Source organism: Vulpes lagopus, chromosome 8 (assembly GCF_018345385.1).
Source record: "Vulpes lagopus strain Blue_001 chromosome 8, ASM1834538v1, whole genome shotgun sequence".
NCBI lineage: Eukaryota > Metazoa > Chordata > Mammalia > Carnivora > Canidae > Vulpes > Vulpes lagopus.
Window position 1 is genome coordinate 126,254,009 of NC_054831.1, and position 25,567 is coordinate 126,279,575.

A 25,567-nucleotide genomic window follows, 5' to 3' on the forward strand; every position below is an offset into this window, starting at 1 on the left:
TCTCATAAATAAATAAAATCTTTAGAAAAAAAGAAAACCACCAAAATGAGGTTATGTTACACCAAAGCTCTTAGTTTCTAAGACTCTCCTACAGATCAGTATAATGCCCTGAAGGTAGATGAATCATTCCTGTCACCTAAAGAAAATGTATCCCATATTCAGATTCACAACACAGAATCTGGAATCTGATGGAAACATCTGGGTAACCTAGGACTAATGGTTCTCCAACTTGGATGTGTTACAGAAATACATGGAAAACTTTTATTTATTTTTATTTATTTATTTATTTATTTATGATAGTCACAGAGAGAGAGAGAGGCAGACACACAGGCAGAGGGAGAAGCAGGCTCCATGCACCGGGAGCCCGACGTGGGACTCGATCCCGGGTCTCCAGGATCGCGCCCTGGGCCAAGGGCAGGCGCCAAACCACTGCGCCACCCAGGGATCCCTACATGGAAAACTTTTAAATACCCATTGCTCAAGCTATACTCCAGTTAGTAACAAAATCTGAAAAGCACTGATACAGAAAACAGGCTGCTCTCCAACTAACCAATGGATGAGAGAGGTGTGCTGGTATTCCCGCCAAACTTAGGGGAGAAGACACAAACCTGAACATACAGAGGGAAAACCATCACCTCAAACTGAGGCCAGAAAGGAAATCAGTACATTTAAAAAAAAAAAAAAAAAAGTTTAAGATCTTATCCCAAAATTTGTTAGAAATTGATGTTACTAAGAGTCAAGTTCCCACTCCTAAGTATCTAAAAACAGGCGGAGGGAAAAGAACAACCCCCAGGCTGGCTTGTGAAGGGTTTTTTGTTTGTTTAATACATCTGAAAAGAATGCATATACAAAGAATTGAGACATGAGAAAGCATTGGTTCAACACTAATGAATCTACAAGAATTAGGATTTGGGGAAGGGGGAGAAGATTACCTAAATATTTTTAAAAATTGGAAACTGCAACCAAAATAAGTGGATAATATCCCTATTAACACTTATGAAGAGTCTTCATAAGACTCCATGATTTTTTTATTAAACTAGAGAGCCTTAACTAGCTACTCTAGGGTTCCTCATATGCAAAACAGAAATAAGGGGATTCCCCTGACTGGTCCCCATGTTGTTAAATGTTCTCCCCACCCCCACCCCCACCCCCAGCTTCTTCATGAAGCAGGTCTCCATCCTCCCAACTTAAAAGAGGATGTGCATCATTCCATAGACATCTGTCTCCTAGCGCCACCTCTCACATTTCTTCGATTCACCAGGTCTTCAGTTGTGTTCTAGGAACACTGTTATCATACACTATTAAGCTGGACATCTATGCTAAGCATATAAGACAATGACTGACAGGGAAAAAAATGTTTTTTAATTATGTACTCAATCCATTTGGTGTATTTCAAAAGGTGCAATACTTTTCTTCATTTATCACTGAAAGAAGTTAGAAATTAACTTCAAAAAAAATTCAGTAAATGGCAAACAAATTTCCTTGAAAGTCACAGTCACATATATAGTGCATCCTAGAAAAGAGGAGGGGCAAGACAGGTTCCACCCACTTTCATGAGTTTCATCAAATACTGGACCTACTCAAGGGTGGAGAGAAAAGGCAACTTTCAAAAAGGAGTATGTTATTAAATGAGGCATTTACTATACTCCTTCCTAAGAGCACCAGGTGGGGAACAAGTTTTCTAAACTAGATCTAGGAAGTGGAATGTGGAATCAATCCGTCCTCCTCCCCTTAAGGGCTGTCCAATGGTTAATGAATTTAAAAAACATGACTAAATAAAAACAAACCCCACACACACTCCCCGCACCACCACCCCACCCCACCCCCGCAAAAAAAAAACAAAACAAAAAAAAAACAAAACAAAAAAACAAAAAACAAAAAAAAAACAAAAACAAAAAAAACCTAAATGTCCCAGATCATTCTCCAGAGTGGATGGAGCCCGGGAGCAGCTTCAACAACCCAAATTAGTCTGTTACAGAGTCATCACAAGCATGCCTTGCTTTTAAACAAAAAAAAATATTTTTTTGAAACGACAGAACAAAAACTAGTACTAATCACTTTTCTGACAATACACAATTACTCAAATTAACTAGTACTGAGAGGGGGAAGGGGGCCATACCTATATGGGCCTTGTCTCACACGAGTGCATGTGGGTAGGTGCAGGGCATTTGTCATTATTGCAAAAACGAATTTTAATCTTTAATCTTTAGTTTGATTTAACATTGCTTTTAGTACGATGCTGACACCAGTTGTGCAGAAAGGGCTCTGGAGAGATGTTCATAGCAGCACACACCTGCGGCTCTTCTTCGGTTCTGGAGGCTCCAGGGCAGCCAATATTGCTTCGTCAAATACATTCTTTAGGCCTTTCTGAAAAGGGGTAGAGAGAAAAAAATGGGCAGTCTGATTTTCAGTATCAAATTAAAACATTCAAACCCCCAAGAGTCGGCAAAGAACAAAACGTTAAAAACAACTCTGAATCTCAACACAATCATCCCATTTCATTAAGTTTTGTCCAGGCAGGACACTGGAAGGATCCAGCAATTCAGGAGCAGAGGAGTGGATATTCATGAATGAGACAGTGGTCCTTTGAGAAAGCTTTTTTGCAGACCAATGTATGTCACAAGAAGCAAACAAGCCACATGTGTCATTTGCTCATTCAATATGAGTTGTATAATATGCTGCTGAAACATTTTACATAAAAACAAGTGAAGCAGCTCTGCATTCCAATGAAACAGCGGAGTATGGAACAGGACCAAGAGGGCCGGCAGTGGGCAGCAGCATCCTTGTTACATGGAAGGCGCAGGCAAGGATGGAGAGAGTGGCTACCGCAGCTGCATCAAAGACCTTCACTCTGAACTCCCTGCATCCCACCAATCAGACAGAGCCAGGGGGCTCAAGGAAGCAAAATGTGGGCACCTGATACATATGTAAAACTAGAACCAGTCAGTGCAACAAGAATAAAGCTTCATCAGGCATTTATACAAACAATTGTATATTTTTAATTTCAAAATTTGAAGGTAACCACAATTTTATGTTTCCCTCAGAACAATAAAATCAGAAGCAGGAAAATATAAAGGTGGCAGCTTTACATCTCAACATTAACAAACCTTAAGTCAACTGTTAAAATGGATGCTATTCTTAAAAGATAGTGTAACAAATGATTTCATAAAGCAGTAGCAGATACATTGATACCTTTCCCACCCCAGACTGACAAATACTCCACTACAGCACAGACAGCCAAAGCAATAGCAACACAAAGTTTCACTGCACAAAGGAAAACCAGAGAAGAATCCTCCCTTCCCCATTACACTCTACTAGCAGGTCACCCTTTTTCCATAAAGTTTGTCATGCAATTACAATTACAATTGATCATAAGAGTAAAATGATGTTTGTGTTACCTTCTCCATCTAGAGCTAAGAAGTGTTAGAACTCTTATTTTTTCCAAGAGAACATTCTTAATGCCACACCAAGTTCCCTTTTAAAATAGTAATCCAAACCAAAAAGCTCTAAGCATCAGGCAACTCAAGAAGCAGAAAGTTAAACAAGTCCAACTTGACTACTGATCACAAAAAATATTCTATAAGATATTGCATTCTTGATCAAAAACTAATACAGAGGTTGCTCTTAGGTGGTGAGTAAAAAGACGCAGAGGCTTTCAAACAGGATGGTTTTATTCCTTTGTTTTTAAATGCTCTTTCTACAGTAGTGGGACAGGAAGCAGCAGCAAAGAGGGGAAGGAGAAAACAGTTTAGAATATACAGCACTTCCTTTTGGGTTGAGTTTCCGGAGGCTCGAGGGCAGCTAGGATAGCCTCATCAAACACATTCTTCAGACCTCTCTACAAGACAGAGGGGAGGAGAGAGAATAGCAGCCAGGTTAGAGGATTAGAAAGACTAGCAGATACAATAGCAGTCCGGATTAAATGGGCTGAATTCACAGAAGCAATGTGCCTTCAGAAAAATAACTGCCAGAAAGCGAGATCTTAAGCCCATTATCAGGACAGTAGATAATTGAACAGAAACTTCTTACATAAAAAAAGGTTAACTGAGCAAGAAAGCAATTTTTATGCAAGTGCTATAAAAACAACATTTTAATGAAAATGCCAGGAGGAAAAAATAGATATGTAAGCGAAAGATAAATCGAGTAAGCCTTGTAGAACTCCCCAGTATTTCCAGTGAGAAGAATGGCACACACATTCTGGAACTAATTCAATTACAATTTCAGGCTTCTGTGAATTCAGCCCCTGAATAACTGAAGGACACAAATAGCAGACTAACAGGCATGCCACATGTTTCTAGATTCAATGACATAACTGGATGGGATTAATCAAGATTTAGAGTAAATCCGTTTCCCAGAACAAAATGGTTCAGATATTTACAAAGAGTGTTAATTGTTCAACAGTACCACCTAAGAGAAGTTTAAGGAACAGACTCTAGAAACAGCATACACTTCAGTTATTCAGTAATGTTATTGGAGCAAGTAACCACCACCCAAGTCATAAGAAAACAAAGAATGGGGTCCTAGAATGAGTTTTAGCAAGCAGTCCAATGCTTTAAGATGTCCGCATGGATATCAGAGCATAAAGCATGGAGTGAAAACAAAGAATATTCTCGAATCTACAGGGATTAAGATGCAGAAACACACTTACACCTCAGGCAGAACTCCAACGTGACAGTGTGACTCAGTAGCACTGGTACCTTGGGCCCAGGTCTATAGACTCATTTAAACTCACCTAAATCTGAAGCCACAGGTTTACCACCCAAAGAGGTTTCGTGTGTTCTTTAAGTCAATTTAATCAGTTTGGTAAAAATTTCCCAAAAGTCCCAGAATACCACTCCAGTAACAAGTACCAGCCCCAGACAATCCCAGGTATTCCCACACCCACCCTAGGCATCCCAGAGGACTGGCACCTATATATCCCATGAGGTACAAAACAAATGAGAAATAACATTAAGTACTTATACAGAAGCAAAGAGGTTAAAAAGTTTTCTTCTATGTCTTTTACAAAGTAAAAAGGCTAAACAAAAGTTCCTATGGAATTCTTTCTACACATCTCAGAGCAAACTCTGGTAATCAAATATAAAAGGAAAAGAGGAGGGTGGAAAGGGAAATTCCTTTTATAAGGTGGAAGAAAAAAAAAGGACAACCATGTGAAACTAGGGCATCCCTTCATAAAAAGCAAGTCCTTTCTTGCTTATTGACAAAGATAACTACTGCTCTACAAAAGAAAACTAATCTTTGCTTTACCCACACTATCTGATCATAGGAAGAATTCAGTTTTAGAGGAACCAACAAGATAATCTGAAGTCCTAAAAATTCTATCTCCCAAATAAATACAACCAAACACCCCATTTTTCTATCTTCTGACTTCTCCAAATGCCAAAATCTGGTTTTAAAAAAATATATATAGGGGCAGCCCCAGTGGCTCAGCGGTTTAGCACTGCCTACAGCTCAGGGTGTGATCCTGGAGACCTGGAATCAAGTCCCATGTCGGGCTCCCTGCATGGAGCCTGCTTCTCCCTCTGCCTGTGTCTCTGCCTCTCTCTCTCTTCTCTGTGTATTCTCATGAATAAATAAATAAATAAAATCTTTAAAAAAAAATATATATATATATATATATTTGCTAAATCTTTTCAATTTCCTACTGTCTGCAAAGTGACTTACTGTATAAACCTGTTCATACTGTAAGAAAATCTTCAATGGAAGCATCCAGTTCTTTAAATAAACTTCACCAGTGACCTAGAACTGGGTTCACATGGTCTATTTGCCTCCATTTCCCCCAAAAGCAGCCCATACTTAGAGAACAAGGGTATGCAACGGATGCATAGTTATAATCTGACACATGTTTCACATACATCCTTCCCCAACACACACATGCACACACACAAACACCCCTCTCACAGTTTTCTGTATCAAAACAGAAACATTGGGCTTTTTTTTTTTTTTTTCTAAATCTCAGTGCTATGGATATAAATCTTCTGAACTTTAAAAACTCTTTTACAATAGAACTGAACTGCCAAGGAAAGTCGGGTTTGGGAGAATGACTTTAGACCTGGAAGTAATCCTGTGGAATATCCAGCTAAGCATAAAAATTTTATCTTCAAATATCCAACCTAGCACTGAATTGGAGATTATTAAATTATGTCTAGGCCATACATACTAAACACCTAGTACATGCATAATAGGTAATTATATATGCTATTTGCCTTAGTATACATATAATCAATCAGTATACATGTTTTTTTAAAAACTTAATAAAAAGAGCCTATTACCTAAAAAAAAGTAAGCACGATAAATCAAAGTGGATTTAAGGTAATTTTAAGAAACCTCTTCAGCCCTGCCCTATTTTAATTAGACATATTTGCTCAATGTTCAAACCTCAAAAGCACCAGTACCAATAGAATAAAATAGTTCTGTGCTATTTCCATTTTTTCCTTTGTCCCCAAAACAGTACTCCAAGGGGAAAATTGGTCAGTAAAACCATGAGGGTGGAAAAGATGAAACCACAGGTCAGTTACAGGTCCCTCTAAATATTCTAACACTGCCCCTATCCTTAGAATCTGATGTTTCCCATTAAACTAGAAGAGCTCCAATTAAATTATTCAGAAAGGGACACAAGGATAGAAAGGATCATATGATGAAGGAATGTCTCTAAGCACACAGGAACTGACATCCTTTTATAAAGCATGCTTAAGAAATAGCCAAAGCAGCTTTCTCTGACATCAAAGTCTCAATTACAACTAATTCCCTATGTCAGCTGAATTACCCCAGAAACTGTAGCATTAGCAGTCAAAATTGACAAGATCAGATACATTTAGCTAAAAATTTAAGTTGTCGGGGGGGGGGGGGGGGGGGGGGGGGGGGATCATCCACATACTCTCTTGTAAATTAGTGCTAATCTAGAACTTTCCCATAAATTTTTTTTAACACAATCCCTGACCATGACAAATGAGTCAGTACATTACGAGAGCTCACCAACTAAGAGTTTTATTCAGACTAATAATTTTCTCCATAAACAAAAAACTTTTAGGAAAAGAATATATACCGTGAAGCTGCTCCTAAGTCTTCCTAGGCAGCTTTCTTGAGCACTGCAGACCACTGTTAAAAATAACCCCCGAATCCTAATACTCTTAAGAAACTACCCAACTGTAAATAAACATGGGGTTACACAGTCCTCACCTGTGTGAGTGCAGAACACTCCACATACTTGACCGCCTTCAGGTCACGGGCCAGCTTTTCAGCAGTCTCTGGAGTGATAGGCTTCTGTTTGTTCTTGGCAAGTTTCTCGATAGTAGAGGGGTCATCTCGGAGATCAATTTGGGTCCCAACAAGCAAGAAAGGAGTCTTTGGACAGTGGTGAGTTATCTCAGGCACCCACTAGAGAAAAAGTGTTTTAAAAATACACCTGCATTAATTCACAAGACTCTAAGGCTTTTCACAACTCAGTAGAAGTTCTATGACCACCTTTTTCAGGGCAAGGGTATCTGACCAACTCACCTTTTCCTTCACATTTTCAAATGAGGATGGAGAGACCACTGAAAAACAGACTAGAAATACATCTGTTTGTGGATAACTCAGCGGTCGTAATCTGTCATAATCCTCTTGCCCTGGGGGGAAAAAATTGGAGAAGTCAGAAACTGAATCTTGGTGTCCTCACAGCATCAAAACCATGAGTCAGTCAACAGACTAAGCATACAGCTAAGAGCACAATTAACTGATCTAATAAAATGTATGGCTTTTGTAATATAATAATACTCAATGAACATTCTTACTCAGCTAGTTCTATTTAATATTTCAATCCCTGAAAATAGCAATGAATCATTATACATTAGTTGTTTATTACCAATTTGTGTAGTTTTCAATCTTTGCGTCCATCAGCAACACAACAATAATGTAATAAAAATAAGCTGTTGCTACAGAAATAGTTAAATCAATCCTACTCAGATCTGGTTAAGAAATAATAAAAGGGGGATGCCTGGGTGGCTCAGCGGTTGAGCATCTGCCCTCACACCCAGGGCGTGATCCTGGAGTCCCGGATCGAGTCCTACATTAGGCTCCCTCCATGGAACCTGCTTCTCTCTCTGCCTGTGTCTCTGAGGCCTCTCTCTCTCATGAATAAATAAAATCTAGAAAGAAAGAAAAGAAAAGAAGAAAGAAAGAAAGGAAAGAAAGAAAGAAAGAAAAGAAAAGAAAAGAAAAGAAAAGAAAAGAAAAGAAAAGAAAAGAGAAAAGAAAAAAGAAAAGAAAAGAAAAGAAAAGAAAAGAAAAGAAAAGAAAAGAAAAGAAAAGAAAAGAAAAGAAAAGAAAAAAGAAATAATAAAAGGACTCTGAGATCATGACCTGAGCTGAAGACAGATGCTTAACTGACTGAGCCACCCAGGCACCCTACCATCTTATTTTTTTATTTTTTTTGTTTTATAGGAACTTTTGTATGTTGTCAAATGTGTCAGAGCTCCAGCCAGTGTCAGAGCTCCAGCTATTTAGATTGAGAGAATTAAGGAGTTTGGCTGATTTTGTTTTCTTTAAGTCCAGTCATTTCTTTTTAAATCTCTTTCATGTCTGTAATTACACAATTTAAGAAGTGAAAGTTACACTTCTAAGTGCATTATCTTTAAAGTCTTTGACTGTGACCCTAGCATACTGTTAGAGTAAGCATGCAATCAGTACTAGAGGAGCTGATGATGATTTTATTTTTTTATAACCTCCTTTTTCCCTTTTCATTTAACCTTTATTTTAATCTCTGTATTGTCCTAAAGATAGATACCTTTATTTATTTACACCATTCACAATGTATTGCTTATTCAAGTGGCAATAACAAGTAATATCTTTAATTGTCATGTTCTGATAGCGACCCTAACTTCTTGTATTCTCTTTCAATGCTGGGGGAAAAAAAATTCACTAGCCTACCAAGTATTTAACTCTCTTTATTTAACTCTTTTTGCCTCTTTAAAAATATTTTATTATGGTAAAATATATATAATATAGAATTTATCATTAACCATTTTTAAGTGTACAGTCCAGTGGCATTAAGTACTTAACTATTCCTTTATTTTTTTTAAAGATTTTATTTATTTATTCATGAGAGAGAGACAGAGAGAGAGAGAGAGAGAGAGAGACAGGCAGAGGGAGAAGCAAGCTTCCATGCAGGAAGCCCAACGTGGAACTCGACCCAGGTCTCCAGGATCACACCCCCGGCTGAAAGCAGGCGCTAAACCACTGGGCCACCAGGGCTGCCCTTAACTATTCCTTTAAAACACAGGATTACTATAGCTCATTTTTGAAATTGAAATGTTAAATCCTGTCCTGGCATCTCCTCTCCTCCTCTCATGATTATGGAAATGTATATAGATATTTTTAAAAAGTTTTTATCTGGAAATAATTTTCAAACCTACAGAAGAGTTGAGAGAATTGTACCAGGAGCTTCCATATACCCTTTAGCCAGATTTACCAATTAGCATTTTGCCATGTTTGCTCTATTATTCTCTTTCAATATAATACGCACATGAATTGTTTTTCCCTGAACTGTTTGAGAGTAAGTTCTATACAGCATAGCCATTTAGTCTTGTATTTCCTGAGAATGTAAGTATGTATTTCCTGAGAATGGAGGCATTCTTGTGTAACAATTAAAACTTTCAGAAATTTAACTTTGATGTAGAATTTGATTCCAACATCTCTAATTCCAGCTTTGTCAGCTGAACCAAGTCCAGTGTTTTCTGCTTTCAGTACAGGATCATGTACAGCATTTAGTTGTCATGTCTTTTTAGTCTCTTATTTTGGATCAGTTCTTCAGCCTTTTTTGAAATGAATATATTTCAAAAAAAATTAAGCCTGGCCTAGACTAGAAAAGGCTTTATTTTTAGTCATTCAGCCACTGCAATCTGTGTAAGTGCACATTAAAAACAGATCCAACTCTATATTCCTGAGCACCACTAAGAGCATCTAAATGAGTGTCCAACGTGTTACATACAACGAACTTTCTACTCAGATGGAAACAGAAAACAAACATAGCCATTCTTTTAGAATACTAGGTCAACAGAAGTATTGGTCAGTCCATTTATTTGTGATAAACTAGCCCTCAAAGCTATATATGCCTTTCTTTTCCTCTCCCAAGGAAAAATAAAATCAGAAATGAAATTGTTCAATAAACAGAAAGTACGCTACCTTACCTCTACTTCTGCTTCAAGTGCTACATTTAAGGAAAAAGAATGAAGTTAAGGAAAAAGAAAAAAAATGGTTTCTTAAGATGAGCAAGATTCTTCACTATCCAAGCACAATTTATCCAGCTAAAATGTATCCTCTATGTATATCACAAATAGCTATTACTCAATAGAGGCAACGTCATCACTTAGCATCCTTTAAGGTACACAACATGATCAAGAAAATTTCACTCTACAAGTAAGTCAGATTTTGACGACAGGTCTTATATTACACCTACTCTAACAGCACACCAGCTCACTGCTTAACTTCCAACATTTGCCAAAAATCAGGGATATATCTCATGGGTTGCTGACCTTTCACTTGCTTAGAATCTGTTTAAAACTGAAATTCAAGAGGAACAAGGTCAGCTTGAACTGAGGACTCTGGTCCAAATGAAAGTCTGAAAGAATCTCATGGTATAAAAAATAAGAATATATTGCTAAAAGCCACATTTTTAGAGAATTCCAGCAGGCACTATAAACACCAGAAGAAAGCAAATTAAATATTTCACAGCAATTTACCACTACAGATTCAAACCTAGCTTATCCCTCTGCCTATGTTTCTGCCTCTCTGTATATCTCATGAGTAAATAAATAAAATCTTTTTAAAAATAAATAAATAAAATTTTAAAAATAAAAATTCTAAACATACAGTAGAAAAACTGAATACCATAACCAAACGATCAAAATTATTTTACCAAAGAGTGATACCCTAAGATGGACATAACATTACTAATCCAGTATTCAAACCAAAAAGGCATATTCTGGGGATCCCTGGGTGGCACAGCAGTTTGGCGCCTGCCTTTGGCCCGGGGCACGTTCCTGGAAACCCGGGATCAAATCCCACATCGGGCTCCCTGCACGATCCTGGAGACCCGGGATCTAATCCCACATCAGGCTCCCAAGCCTGCTTCTCCCTCTGCCTGTGTCTCTGCCTCTCTGTCTCTCTCTCTGTGACTATCATAAATAAATAAAATAAAATATTTAAAAAAAAAGCATATTCTGAATCCGCTTGTAAGGAAATGGACAAACTCAAACTGAGAAACATTATATAAAATAACTGGCCTGTTTCCTTAAAAAATGCCAATGGCTGTGAGGGGCTGAGGTTTCTTATTAAAGGATACTAAACTAAAGAGAGTAACCACTACATGTAATATGTGATACTAAATCAGAACATGTACCAGAAAAAATATTTGCTATGAGAGAATTATGTACTGACTGTAGATTAAAACTTTAAATGCTATATATAATGTTAAATTTCCTGCATTTAATAAGTATACCGTTAGATAATATCCTTGGCTCTTAAAAAATACATACACTGAAGCATTAAAAGCAAAAGGGCAGGATGTGTGCAACTTACTCCTAAAAGGTTTAGAAACAAAAACAACATGCACACAGAGCGAGAGAAAACCACATCATTAAAAAGTGGTAAATCTGGTTAAGGAGTTCTTTGTACTGGCAACTATTCTGAAATTCTGAAAAGTCTGAAATTCAATCAGGATAAAAAGTGACAAAAAGGGGAGTGCCTGGGTGGCTCAGTTGGTTAAAGGTCTGACTCTTGACCTCAGTTCAGGTCTTGATCTCAGGGTTCTGAGTTCAAATCACACACTGGGCTCTATGCTGGGTGTGGAGCCTACTTGGAAAAAAAAAAAAAGGCAGTAACAAAAAGAATGTATGTCAAAATATAAAAACGTTTGACCAGAGAAAAGGTCTTAATATAAAATACCACAAACAGACCCCAAACTTTAACAGAAGAAACTAAACCATGGTGTGATCTGCCATACAACAAACTACTATGTCACCATGAAGACTGACATATAAGTACAACCTTGATAGACATCACCACATTATTTAAGAGAAAAAAAGACGCTAAAGGGATTGGCGGGGGGCGGGGGGGTCGGGGGCGGGGGGAGGAATAGTAACAGCCCCTTTCCCTAAGGATAAATACAGTGAATGTATAGGAGGAGCTCTGTTTAGGACATACACTAAGATGTGGCAGTCTCTGAATACAGATGCTTTTTCATTTTCTTTTATCTATATTTTTATTATTTTCCCCTATAATAAGTAAAACCTGCATCTTTGTAATAAAGAGTAACATTTAAAAGTCTCACACAGAAAGGAATGGACAGTGGGGTGATTATGCAACATGGGAAAGAGTATAATAAACACATTAAGTAAAAAAAGCTAAATATAGAACAAAATACACAATAGAACAACATGTGAAGGAAAAAAAAAAGAAGAAAGCAACTATGGAGGGAACTCATGAACAAGAATATACTGTTATGATCACAGAGATAAATAAAAGCCTCACAAGACAGAGCTCCATGTTCTTTTTTTTTTTTTCCCCTTTTAAGTAGGCTCTACCCCCAACCTAGGCTTGAACTCATGACTCTGAGATCAAAAGTCGTATGCTCTACCGACTGAGTCAGCCAGATGTCCCCCCATCTCTGATCTTAAATGGTATTAAATATAACTGTAAGAGTTGCAGCCAGCACCTCCCAAACTCCTTATACATCAGCCATCAGCTTTATTTAGAAGTATGAAAAGTATAGTTCTCCCTTGTCAGTTTTTATTTCACACTAAAAAAAAGAGAGAGAGAGAGAAAGAGAGAGAACGAGAGAATGAGTTTTAGCCACAGGTGAGATAGGAAAAGCTATAAAAAGAATTCAGAACAAAATAACAAAAAGCAGATTAAACACAATCGAACAGTCTGAGGCCATCTCAGTGGGGATGAAAGCTTTAGCAGAAAGAAAACTAAGTTAATGGCATGACTTGAACTAAGGACAAGGACTCTAAGATTAAGGCCTCTGCAGAAGTATACAAGTCTCCTCTTAAGTGTATCAAAGATAGAAACTCACGTGGATGCCTACTGCCCCAATTCTCCAATGCCTGTCAAAAAAAGTATCTCTGGCTTAGAGTGACCTCAAAAGCGAAGATGGAAACCCCCCAAATTGCCTGGGTTTGTAAAATCATTTCCTTAGTGAATGTTTTTAATCCCCAGAAAGATTCAGAATCTAATATAAAGATGAAAAAATCAAATACTATTACTGTTAATTTTCAATTACATTTAGGAATAATCTATCTAACACCAGTGCCTATAATATTTAAAATAATCTGCTATATTAAGGAACATGACAGGTTTGTTCTGATTCCAATTTAAAATGTGTAACTGGGATCCCTGGGTGGCGCAGTGGTTTGGCGCCTGCCTTTGGCCCAGGGCGTGATCCTGGAGACCCGGGATCGAATCCCATATCAGGCTCCCGGTGCATGGAGCCTGCTTCTCCCTCCGCCTGTGTCTCTGCCTCTCTCTCTCTCTGTGACTATCATAAATAAATAAAAATTAAAAAAATAAAATAAAATAAAATGTGTAACTGAGTAACTGATCTTAACCTTGAGATTCTTTTGTTGAAAAATGTTAAGAATTTTATAAAGGTTATAAATAACACTGTTTATGATAAATTAAAACATAAATACAGGAAATAATAAGCTATCAGGCTTACTGAGGCTATGTGTGTAAAAGTATGGGAATGTTCACTGTCAGACCAAGCAAACTGAATTGATTAAAACAGAAAACTGAATATATTAAATTTAAAAACGCAATTCAGGGACACCTGGGTGGCTCAGCGGTTGAGTTTTGGCTCAGGGCATGATCCCGGAGTCCCAGGATCAAGTCCTATATCAGGCTCCTTTCATGGAGCCTTGCTTCTGTCTCTGTGTCTCTCATGAATAAGTAAATAAAATAGGAAAGAAAAGAAAGAAAAGAAAGAAAAGAAAGAAAAGAAAGAAAGAAAGAAAGAAAGAAAGAAAGAAAGAAAGAAAGAAAGAAAGAAAGAAAGAAAGAAATACTTTTATAAAAAAAATAAATAAAAACAATTTAAAAATTGGAAAAAATGGAAAAAATTTAACACAGTTGTAAATGAGGCTGACTGGGATTAAAGTCTTGTCAATATAAGTTAATAAACCAATATTAATCAAAGGACACTTGGCCACCTTGAAAATGATTCATTAAAAGTGACTATTTTAGGGACACCTGGGTGGCTCAGTGGTTGAGCATCTGCCTTTGGCTCAGGGCATGATCCCAGGGTCAGGGATCCAGTCTCATATCAGGCTCCTCGCAGGGAGCCTGTTTCTCTTTCTGCCTGTGTCTCTCATGAATAAATAATCTTTTTTTAAAAAGTGACTATTTTAATTAAAAAATGTATTGTTATACAACAAATTTAAAGGTTTACCCTCACAGGGAGCCTGTTTCTCTTTCTGCCTGTGTCTCTCATGAATAAATAATCTTTTTTTAAAAAGTGACTATTTTAATTAAAAAATGTATTGTTATACAACAAATTTAAAGGTTTACCCACTCCAAAACTATGTACTAAAGAGAAATAAAATATGTCCATACAAAAACTTGAATACAAATGTGCACAGCACCACTATTCACAATAGCTTAAAACTGGAACCCAAATATCCATCAACTTGTAGATGGATAATCAAATTGTGCTATATTCACAGTATGGATTAGTATTCAGCAATTTTTTTTAAAAGTATTGATACATACAAATAGATTAATCTCAAAAACATGATGCTAAGTGAAAGAAATCAAGCACTAAAGACTCCATATTCCAGAATTGCATTTATATGAAATTCCAAAAAAGCAAAAAAAGCACAGTGACAGCATCTGGGACTGGCTGGGGCCAAATCGAGAAGGGGCTCTTCAAGAGTTCAACGCAATGCTTTAGGGGATAGATCTTGATTATGGTGGAAATTACATGGCTATACAGTCAGCAAAATTAAACTGATTACTGATTTGAAATTCAAAACTAAAATTTTAAATTAATTTTTAACCCCGAGAGACCATAAATTATCTTTTTTCTGCGCAGATTGCCTCCAAGGGCACACAAAAAACACAGAAAAATCCCTCGCCTATCTATCATGAGATGAAGTCATCATTTTATTTTTTCTATTTTCTAAGTTTTCCTCCAGTATACCATTACTCTTGTAATTTTTGATTCGTAAATATTCTAAAGGTCTAAACCACCTTCAGGAAGCCACTGGTCTCTAAACTGAACTGCTTACTACTGTCTCTCCATTTTACCCTCCCAACTAAATCTAGACAGTCCCTCCAAAGTGAGCAGTGTAAGATACTCCCTAAGAGCTGTATGTCAGATGGCAGACAAGGAGAGGCTAACTCATAAAAAGTGAAACACTTAGAATTCCTAAATACCAAACATTATCTTTCTGAAATTTTCCTCTGGCTAATTAAGCTGATAATTACAGAGACTGCAAAGAGAGAAGTCAGATATTAAGATGTATAGTCACTGTTAAAACAAAGAGGAAATAACACTGAGGAATTGGGTACACTTAACGAAGAAAGCAATTTATTCCCTAAATTTCAAAAGTTGACCACAAATGTTCAACAATGTGAGCTAAATATTGGTTCACATCCAAAGTATTTTCAAGTGTAGTATAGAATAACAAGCTCTCTGTATAAGAAGCTATCTGTGCATATATTATACAGCCACAAATCCTAAGTAAACCTTCAAATTTCAAAGACTGGTAATACAGCTTGCCTAATGTACTTTATTCTTGCCCTACTTTATCTCCTTCCACACCATCCACCCAAGGAACTCCAAACTCCTATTGCAATGCCAGGACTGGGACTGCCTCTTGAGTCAAACATCAACCATCACAATATTCAATCCTGCCAATTATTAACAAAAGGCCAAGTAGTTTGCTAATAGGCTAGCTTCCCAAAATGTCCACAAAAAAAGACAACCCGCAACTGTTAATAGTTATAGACTAAAAATAAAAGACATCAAGTTTTCACCTGCAGTATCAAAAAGTCCAAGGGTATATGGCTCTCCACCAATCATAACCGTGACTGCATAGTTGTCAAAAACCTAAAAACACAAAAATACGATACTGTTAGTATGCAAGGGGATGATCAAAATGAGATAGGGCAAATCTTAAGTAAAGGCAATATTCCTTTCCTAAGACTTAATCCTCTCTTAGTCCATGTGGTTCTTATATAACCAAACTTCCCAACTAACCCCTGACATGAACTAAATGATTCTTGGAAAAAGTGACAGGGGACACATTCTGGGATGTCTACTCTACCCACAGTAAAGCCAGAGGTGTCACAGAAGCAAAATCCCCTAGCTATACAAAATGATCCTGTTCAAGTTTAAAGCTTTGAGACAGTAAGTTATAGTTTACCTTAATGTTCAATCTGATTTCTAAGAAATTAATTCTTCGCAGATCATTTCATTTTAACCTAGAGTTAAATAATTAAATATCCTAGATCCATGATAATCTTTTTCCTTTCAGGGTTCAAGACAAGAAGCGCCTTATTGCAAAACAAGCCCATTAGAGAGAAATAAAGGTTCCTTCAAGGTCAAGAAAAGTGTCCAAGAAAAGGCTGGCAGATTATTTGAGATTTCATGAATAAAACTTACGCTACTGGATACAAACCACATGACCTAAGAGATCTTCTGTGACTAGATGCTTTTATTTTTGAACACTGTAAAACTCATGACAAACTCAGTATATACTAATATTGGTTATGCTAAATTATTTGTGAAAATGGGAAGAAATGGTGTTAAATGGAAAAGACCCAACACTAATTCCTAGATTCCTCTGAATTGACAAATGAAAAGCAATTTCCCAACTAGAAGGATGTTATATTTTCAGATCAGCCCTGTTTTATCTAACTCTAACCTTCTGGTTCAGGCTTTAATGAATTGTTTAAATGTAAACAAGAGTGGAAGCAAGGGCATGGGGCAGGTGGTAGTTAAAGGAAAGTCAATTCTTGCTACCAAGAACAAGGAAAATTATAATGAATGTGGTTAAGCTCTCAACCACACATTATTTTAAGTCACATCTAACCCTCCTCCAGAGACCCACATACAAACACATGTATGAAATATCCACCAACCCGTCTTAAATAGAACACCTTGTGACCAAAGTCATAACACAGGCTTAGAAACCAGGTTTACAAGACAATAACTTTACTTTAATGGAAACTGAAATGCCAAAATTCCAATAGCTGCCCTCATGGTGAAACAAGATTCACGAATCTCTGAAAGTCCCCTAAAAGTCCCTCTCAATCTCAGAATTTCTTTCACTTACCATGTCCCCAAATGGGCCAACCCAAAAATATGACTTTATATTGAATTATATCTTCAAATTCTCCCTCTCCAAGAAATCTAACCTCCCTTGTTCCTACAGCCTTGGCCTACCTCAATCACTTTACCTGCTTTGAGATATTACAGATTGTCAATTCTAATTAAACATAACCACCAAACCCTTAACCTATACTCATCCTCTTATCAATGTTCATGTCTCTCAAGATTAACTTAAAGTATCCATTTTCTTCCTTTTTACTTCTAAACAACACTAACCCCATTTTAATTATATAGATGTTCTTCATAACCCCTAAAATAACTCACTTAACAGAGGTGGTCATTGCCAAGCCCGGCCAACCCTTAGCTCGGCCCTCATTACTGAAGGAACGTCTGTGTTTAACATAATTATACCACTGGGATGGGTCACCCAACCTGGGACAAACAGATCCCCAAATACATTCTTTCACAAGTGAGTGTTACTCTAAATAATTCTCCTCTCCCTCTTCATCATCTTTATTACTTCCATTTTCCCTCTACTCTTCTAAGGAGCTGATAAAAAGCATTTGTGCGAGAGGATCCCCAGAGGCTTCTGTTAGTGTTCTCATAACAAAAACAGGTCTCTGCCTTAAAAACCAATTTGGAGCTCCATTACTGCTAAGACATCGGCTCCATAAGATTCTCTTCTATCCCCTAAGGAGAATAAATGAAGACAGACACTACTTTCTCTGAAGTTACAAGGTCCCAAAAAGCATCCCAGACCTCCAAGCTCTGATTACTCATTGGCCAAATTACAAAAAAAAAAAAAGTCACCTCATTCCAAGACAGAGCATACTTCTCCAAACTGAGACCACCACTCTTTAGAATCTTGTCTATTGGAGTTTTGTCTCCCAGCACTTCTTGCATACCTTTGTGTCACCCCTTCTGACTCTTCACTGATTTTTCAGCCATTAATTTTAAAGTGTATATAATTTACCCATGAGAAGATCTTTAAAAACAGGACACAAAGGCAGACAACAAAGAAATTTCAGTACACACAGTTTTCAAGATATTCAAACAATATATTTCACTAACAGATGGAAGCCTTTATACTTACAGTCGGTACATACTCAGATGGAAATTTGTTTGTTGTGTAGGATATCAGGAGACATGTTTTACCAACGGCACCATCGCCCACAACAACGCACTTAATTGTCTGCATTGCTGAAACAGTTTTGTATCCACTTTAAATATATCAAATTCGATGATGACCTACAAAAAGATGAAAGATACCTGTTTCATTCGTAGTGATATGTGTATTTTTTTTCTTCTACTAGCAATAGATTCACTCACTCAGAACAAAAACAGAACTAGCACCCCAACTAAGAAAGAACCTAAAAAGAGAAATAGTGACTAGCTCAAAGTAACAATAAGAGTCAATTTTCTAAGTTTCTCATCTCTGATGGTTTCCAACATAAGTGGTTTTCTTTTTTTTTTCTTTTTTCTTTTTTTAATTTTTATTTATTTATGATAGTCACAGAGAGAGAGAGAGAGAGGCAGAGACACAGGCGGAGGAAGAAGCAGGCTCCATGTACCGGGAGCCTGATGTGGGATTCGATCCCGGGTCTCCAGGATCGCGCCCTGGGCCAAAGGCAGGCGCCAAACCGCTGCGCCACCCAGGGATCCCAAGTGGTTTTCTTTTTAAAGTCCAAAATAGTGTAAAGAGCAGCATATTTATTTCTATAATGAAAGAGGAGGGGACACCTGGGTATCTCAGTCAGTTTCTGACTTGATTCTGGCTCAGGTCATGATGTCAGAGTTGCAAGATCAAGCCCTGTGTCAAGCTCCACACTGGGTGTGGAGCCTCCTTGGGATTCTCTCTTTCCCTCTCTCTCTCTGCCCCTCCCCACTGCATGTATGCTCTCTTTAATAAAAAAATTTAAAAATTAAAAAAGGAAAGAAAGAGAAGAGGCTATTTCAGAATGAATCCCATGTAGTGAGCCAAGTATGACTGTGTGAAACTTTTCCTTCAGATGTATGTGTCCTAGACTGCAATACAGATGTCACTGATTTAAAGAATGGTCCATTTATCCAATCTTACAGCTATCGTTACTCAGCTTTAACCAACAAGCTAAAGAGCACTACCACGAAGAGAAAAGCAATATGAGGAATTGGAAAGGTCAAGGTGATCCCCAGTCTTAGCAGCTATTTTAACACCAGGTTGCCTAGTTACTAATTCAATATTCATGGCATGGAAAGATTAAAACCTACATTTTTATAATGAAGAGTCGGATCACTCTAAAACACACTGACGTACTCCCTCTGCCCCTCCCCCCATTCATGCCCACTCACAAGCTCTCTAATAAATATTCTGTAAATAAACATCTTTTTAAAATCAGAACATGTCTCTACTGAAGGATTCTTAAAATCATTACCATTTTTTCCCACATTTTGACATCTAAGAAATTACAATAAATGGCATCTTATAGTCAATGAAAACTTAAGAAAAAATTTATTTGGGGCGCCTGGGTAGCTCAGTCGGTTAAGCATCTGCCTTCGGCTCAGGTTGTGATCCTGGGATCAAGCCCCACGTCGGGCTCCTTGCTCAGTGTGGAGCCTGCTTCTCCCTCTGCCTCTGCTCCTCCCTCTCCCTCTGCTCCTCCCACTGCATGTGTGCATGCTCTCTCTCAAATAAATAAATAACTTTATAAAAAATAAATAAATCAAATAAAAATAAAATTATTTATCTTTGAGTGACAGTGTGTTCACAGGAGGAAGGGCAAAGGAAGAGGGAGAAAATCTTCAGACTCCCCACTGAGCATGGAGCACAAAGCGGGCTCGATCCCAGGACCCTGAGATCATGACCTGAGCTGAAACCAAGAGCCAGAGATGCCCAACCAACTGAGCCACCTGGGCATCCCATCAATGAAAACTTTTAAGTTTTTTGGGAAGAATGAAGAAACATCATGCTCTGTATACCTACATTTTAAGATAAAGTCCTATTTCAATTACAATCCTGAATGGATTACAATTTCTTAGTGGCGAGAGCAACCACCTTACTAACCATAAAAATGTCAGAACCACCTAACTCTGGGCTGGATGCCATGCCTACATCATCCTACAGTACTCTTAATATAAATATTAACATCTCTAAAAAAAAAAAAAAAAAAATATTAACATCTCTATACATACATTAGGAGTAACGTAAAGGAAATATACACTCTCCCTTTCCTCAAAATCATCCTATTATATTTCTCTTTATTTAACCTTTTATCTTGCTCCTTCTCTTTTCCTTACAATGCACTACAGAATCACTCATACTAGTACAGCACTAAAGGTTAAAATCTTAATTTCTAAACTAAATCAAAATTATTTATCAAAATAACTAAGCACACTGAGTACTAAGTGTAAAGAATTACTCCTAAAGAATGTGTTTTACAAGGATCCCTGGGTGGCGCAGCGGTTTGGCGCCTGCCTTTGGCCCAGGGCGCGATCCTGGAGAGCCGGGATCGAATCCCACGTCAGGCTCCTGGTGCATGGAGCCTGCTTCTCCCTCTGCCTGTGTCTCTGCCTCTCTCTCTCTGTATGACTATCATAAATTAAAAAAAAAAAAAAAAAAAAAAAGAATGTGTTTTACAAAAAAAAAGTGTTTTACATAACAATAAAAAAGAGGAAACAGCTGTCTTCTCATGGTTCCTGAATCCATCACTGAAGAAAAGCATAACATTCCGCTGTAAAAAAAAAAAAAAAAAAAAAAAAGCTCTCCTATAGAATTTCTCTTCAACTCACAGTGAAGAAAAGAAAGGTAAACAGAGTTCTGATCATTCTACAGAATATTTTCCAGATGCCTAAAAATCTATTTCAAGTTCAGTTCTTATACCTTCTACTTCTCCCAATCATTATTACCAGGTGACTTTTTAATATAGAGTTTAATCATAAATACTGGGCAGAAAGTAATGGCTGACCACTGTGGAAGAGACTGCTAGCAGTCTACCATTTCTTCCTTTCTTTTTTAGCAAAAGAATTTTCACCAAAGCATATGGTCCCCAGTAAAAACAGACTACGTTTCCTAAATTCCTTTGCAGCTGGATGTGACCACTGTGATTAATGGGAGTGGAAATGATGGATGCAACTTTCAGGACTAGCCTTAAAAGCAAGGGAATAGTCTCCCTGTTCCAGCCTGTAGGCTAGAATACAGACATGATGAGAGCTGAAGCAGTCATACTGAACCACAAGACACAAATTAGATGTTAAGGATGAGTAACACAATAAGAAGGACTAGCCCTGGATTGCCTTCAGGACTTTTACACAAGATAGAAAGAAACCTCTCTTTCATTAAGTCCCTAGTAGTTTGGATTTCTATGTTACAGCAGCAGAATTGATATCCTAATTACTATATTTCATAGATTCTAAGAAGCCAATAGTTTTTAAATACAACCTAGATTTAAAAGTGCTAAATGTGGGAGAAAAATGTCTTAGAATCACTGAAATTATAGTAATATCTGGATTTATCAAGTTCACAGTTAAGCTGATCACTTTTGAGACTGACTCAAAAACATCTAAGATAAAACCTCCTCCTAAATTTTATTTATTTATTTTTAAAGATTTTATTTATTCATGAGAGACAGAGAGACAGACAGACAGACAGAGGGAGAAGCAGGCTCCATGCAAGGAGCCCGACATGGGACTCGATCCCGGGTCCCTAGGATCATGCCCTGGGCCGAAGGCGGCGCTAAACCGCTGAGCCACCTGGGCTGCCTCCTCCTCCTAAATTTTAATTGTGGTTGCAATCAAATTAATTGTCATACCCAAATATGAAGCTCCTTATCTTCATCCTATATCTGGTATTCACTTTTAAGACTTATAACCCATACTAACAAACAAATATAAAATCATAGGCCACAGCTCTGAACTTCTAGTGGAATAAGACCACTGCTTCTTGAAATTTTCATTATGACTCCTGAGGGAATAAGAAAGAGGAAACTGAAAACAAAAAAGTTCCCATGATCAGAGCTATGACTGCCTCATGTGTGAAATCACAATCACAACTATCACAACCTATGATGGACAAGGTCGGAACTGGTCTAAAACATTCCAAAAAAGAGATTTCATTAATAACTGTATTTAAAAAGAATCATTTGGGGATCCCTGGGTGGCGCAGTGGTTTGGCGCCTGCCTTTGGCCCAGGGCGCGATCCTGGAAACCCGGGATCGAATCCCACATCGGGCTCCCGGTGCGTGGAGCCTGCTTCTCCCTCTGCCTGTGTCTCTGCCTCTCTCTCTCTCTCTCTCTCTCTCTCTCTCTCTGTGACTATCATAAATAAATAAATAAAAATTTAAAAAAATAATAATAAAAATAAAAAGAATCATTTAAATCGAATTCACACTGAATTTCTTTTTTTCTATATTATAAATATGTTTGGAAATTCCACCCAAATTAGCTGTCTTCAGCAGGCCATTCACAAAAATAGTAGTCTTAGAATACTGGTTCTTTCTGTGGAAGCCTTAAATGCAGTACCTCTCTCGCATATCAGCAAGAATAAGAAGATGTTAATGAGATCATTCTTGGCGTGCCTGGGTGGTTCAGTTGGTTAAATGTGCCCAACGCTTGGTTTCAGCTCAGGCCATGATCTCATGGGTTGTGAGATCAAGCCCCACGTTGGGAACCATTCTCTCTCTCTCAAATAAATAAACCTTTAAGAGAGAGAGAGATCATTCTGGCCACCAGGAAACTTTCAACTATAAAGTAAAACACATGGATACAACACAATTTGTACCAGAAGAAATCTACAATGTAAGTTTAGGAACAAAGGTAACAATATTTCAAATGGGCTCATAAATCTGTCTGCATTCTTTTCTTTTCTTTTTTTAAAGTAATCTTCACACCCAGCATATCCTGGGCTTGAACTCATGACCTTGAGATCAAGACCCAAAACAAAATCAAGAGTCAGATGCATAACCAACTGAGCCACCTAGGTGCTTCCTCTCTCTGCATTCTTAAGCACAAATTCATTAAAGCTAACTGACAGACTTTCTGAAGGCAATCTTTTTAAAGATTTTCCAATGGAAGATAATGGATTTGTGTAATAGAGATGTGCCCTGCATATAGTTTGGCTAGATCATTAAACAAACATTACTACTTTGAGAACTTTTAGAAGTCTCTATCTTTTCCTGTCCCAGCAAAAGAACCAGCCCCCAAGGCACTTGGGCCACTCTTTGTGTGTCCCGCCTAAAAAGTTGGAAAACATATCCAAAAACCATAAGCTTCACATATAAATAATTTTCTTAACTTTGAAGTCAGGAAAACTCTGAGTTTTAATCTCTGTTCAGCACTTACTTGTGACCTGGACAAGGGTCTTAACCTCTTTTTGCCTAAAAGTTCTTATTTGTAATACAGAATTATGTCAACACCTTGCATAGTTGTAATAAAAATTAAATAACATAAAAGGACTTTACAGCTCACAGCACATACCCAATATACATAAATTCATCTACTAAGTGTGGTAGTTAAATCAATCCTACTTCACACCTATTTTCATCCAGTGGGTCAAAACTTAGTACTTTTTCTCTTTGATGGATTATTACCTAATCAAAACTTTTCATACTTTGCACAAGCTGGTGGTACACCAAAAACATTAAGTTAAAATGAACTGAACATATTTGCTATTTAGCTAATCTCACACACACACACACACACACACACACACAAACAAAACAAGAAATCCACCCAACTACTTCTTCATCTGAAGACTTCTGTATTAATTGCTTCTTGGCCTTTTGGCTAAGATCAAGTGTGAAGACTTCTGTATTATTTTTTTTCTATTTCCTGTATCTTATTTCTGTATTTAACACGTAGTTCCTAAAAATAAGTTACCTAACAGGTGTTAACAAAATAATTTAGTATAAGAACAGACCCAATCACTACTGTTAAATGCTAAAATAAATGTTTTTAGTTTACAAATCATCACTGCCTATATGTTTGAATTTAGCCTCTAAGTGAGCAATTCCAAAATTATCAGACCACCAGAATTACCTCGAATGGGTTTAACAATTCAGATTCCCAGATCCAAACCCCAAATCGAATAAATCAGAATTCAACACTCCCTACGTCATTCTAATGTATAATAAAGCTTGAGAACTACTATCTTACATGACAGCATGACGAGGAATACCAGTAACACAAGAATCTAAGCAAAGATAAACACTACTGGCATTTCTGATCACCTAGAAGTGATTTTCTTAAACTAGAATCAAAATTACCAGCATGAATTAGTTGTATTAGCCAGGCATTTCACATTTACATTACATTTCACTTACTAATGAAAAACTCACGTTAGATATTGAGAAAGCATGAACCAAGATATTTCAGAGGCGTTTCAATTATTATAGCAAATCACTATTAGTTCAACCTAAAAGTGCTCTCAAATAATAATAATAATAATAATAATAATAATAATAGCAAACACTTACATAGCACTTAATATGTGCTATGTATGTTCCAAACATATTACCTATTTTTGTACATTTCATCTTCCCAACAACCCTACAAGGTATGTACTATATTATCCCCATTTTGCAGGTAAGAAAAATGAAGCACAGTAAAGTTAAGTAGACCAAGATTACTCAGGTAGTTAACAGCAGAATTAGAATTTAAACCCTAGTGGTATGACTGCCATGCACCTACTCTAAAATACTATACTGGTCACTACCTCTCCTGAAAAGTAACAGTGATTAAAAAACATGATCACTGCAAATGGAGTGGCAAGTATATACCTATAACAGCTGCCAGCACTGGGAAGAGGAAGGGAGAAGAGGAAGCAAGAAACAGGAGTTAAGTTCATTTCCTGTTTCTTCACCCTGCAAACTACTAAATTTTATTGGGGAGAAGGGAAGAATTAGTAAGACAGAGTTTGCTCTTCCCCTTTCTTTATTTCCATAAATCTTCCATTTCTTAGGCTTCCTGATCTAAGCTCAGCAATGTTAGAAACTGGTTGTGGGTCCCCAGTTAAAAGCATTAGTTCACAAGTCAGACTGGGTCTAACTTCTCTGTGGCTGTTTTCCCTCCAAAAATAAAAATAGTAATAAGGCCTTCTTCATAGGTACGTTGATTGAATACAATAATATATGTAAAGAATTTAGAACACTGCCTGGCATACAATAAATGCTTACTAAGTGTTAGCTATTATTCTTGAATGATTAAAGGCACTTTTCAAGTCAATATAAATTTTATTTTATTTTATTTTATTTTAGTCAATATAAATTTTAAACAGGAACAATTCTA

At 37.2% G+C, this 25,567-nt stretch overlaps 1 protein-coding gene across 2 annotated transcripts in view; it reads right to left on the reverse strand.

Moving 5' to 3' along the window:
• Positions 1 to 802: 802 nt before the first annotated feature.
• The window catches only part of CDC42 (cell division cycle 42), a 47,580-nt gene continuing 22,815 nt past the window's right edge, over positions 803 to 25,567 (reverse strand). Inside the window, exons 2-6 of one of the 2 annotated variants that reach the window (XM_041766697.1) lie at positions 18,405 to 18,559; positions 16,015 to 16,087; positions 7,498 to 7,607; positions 7,180 to 7,377; positions 803 to 2,367 (exon numbers count right to left, since the gene is read on the reverse strand). In XM_041766697.1, the coding sequence (XP_041622631.1) occupies positions 2,278 to 2,367; positions 7,180 to 7,377; positions 7,498 to 7,607; positions 16,015 to 16,087; positions 18,405 to 18,509 (576 nt within the window). In that variant the 5' untranslated portion in view covers positions 18,510 to 18,559 and the 3' untranslated portion in view covers positions 803 to 2,277. Of the gene's footprint in view, positions 2,368 to 3,653; positions 3,839 to 7,179; positions 7,378 to 7,497; positions 7,608 to 16,014; positions 16,088 to 18,404; positions 18,560 to 25,567 lie in introns of those variants that run through there. The other variant, XM_041766698.1, reaches the window with a different exon arrangement.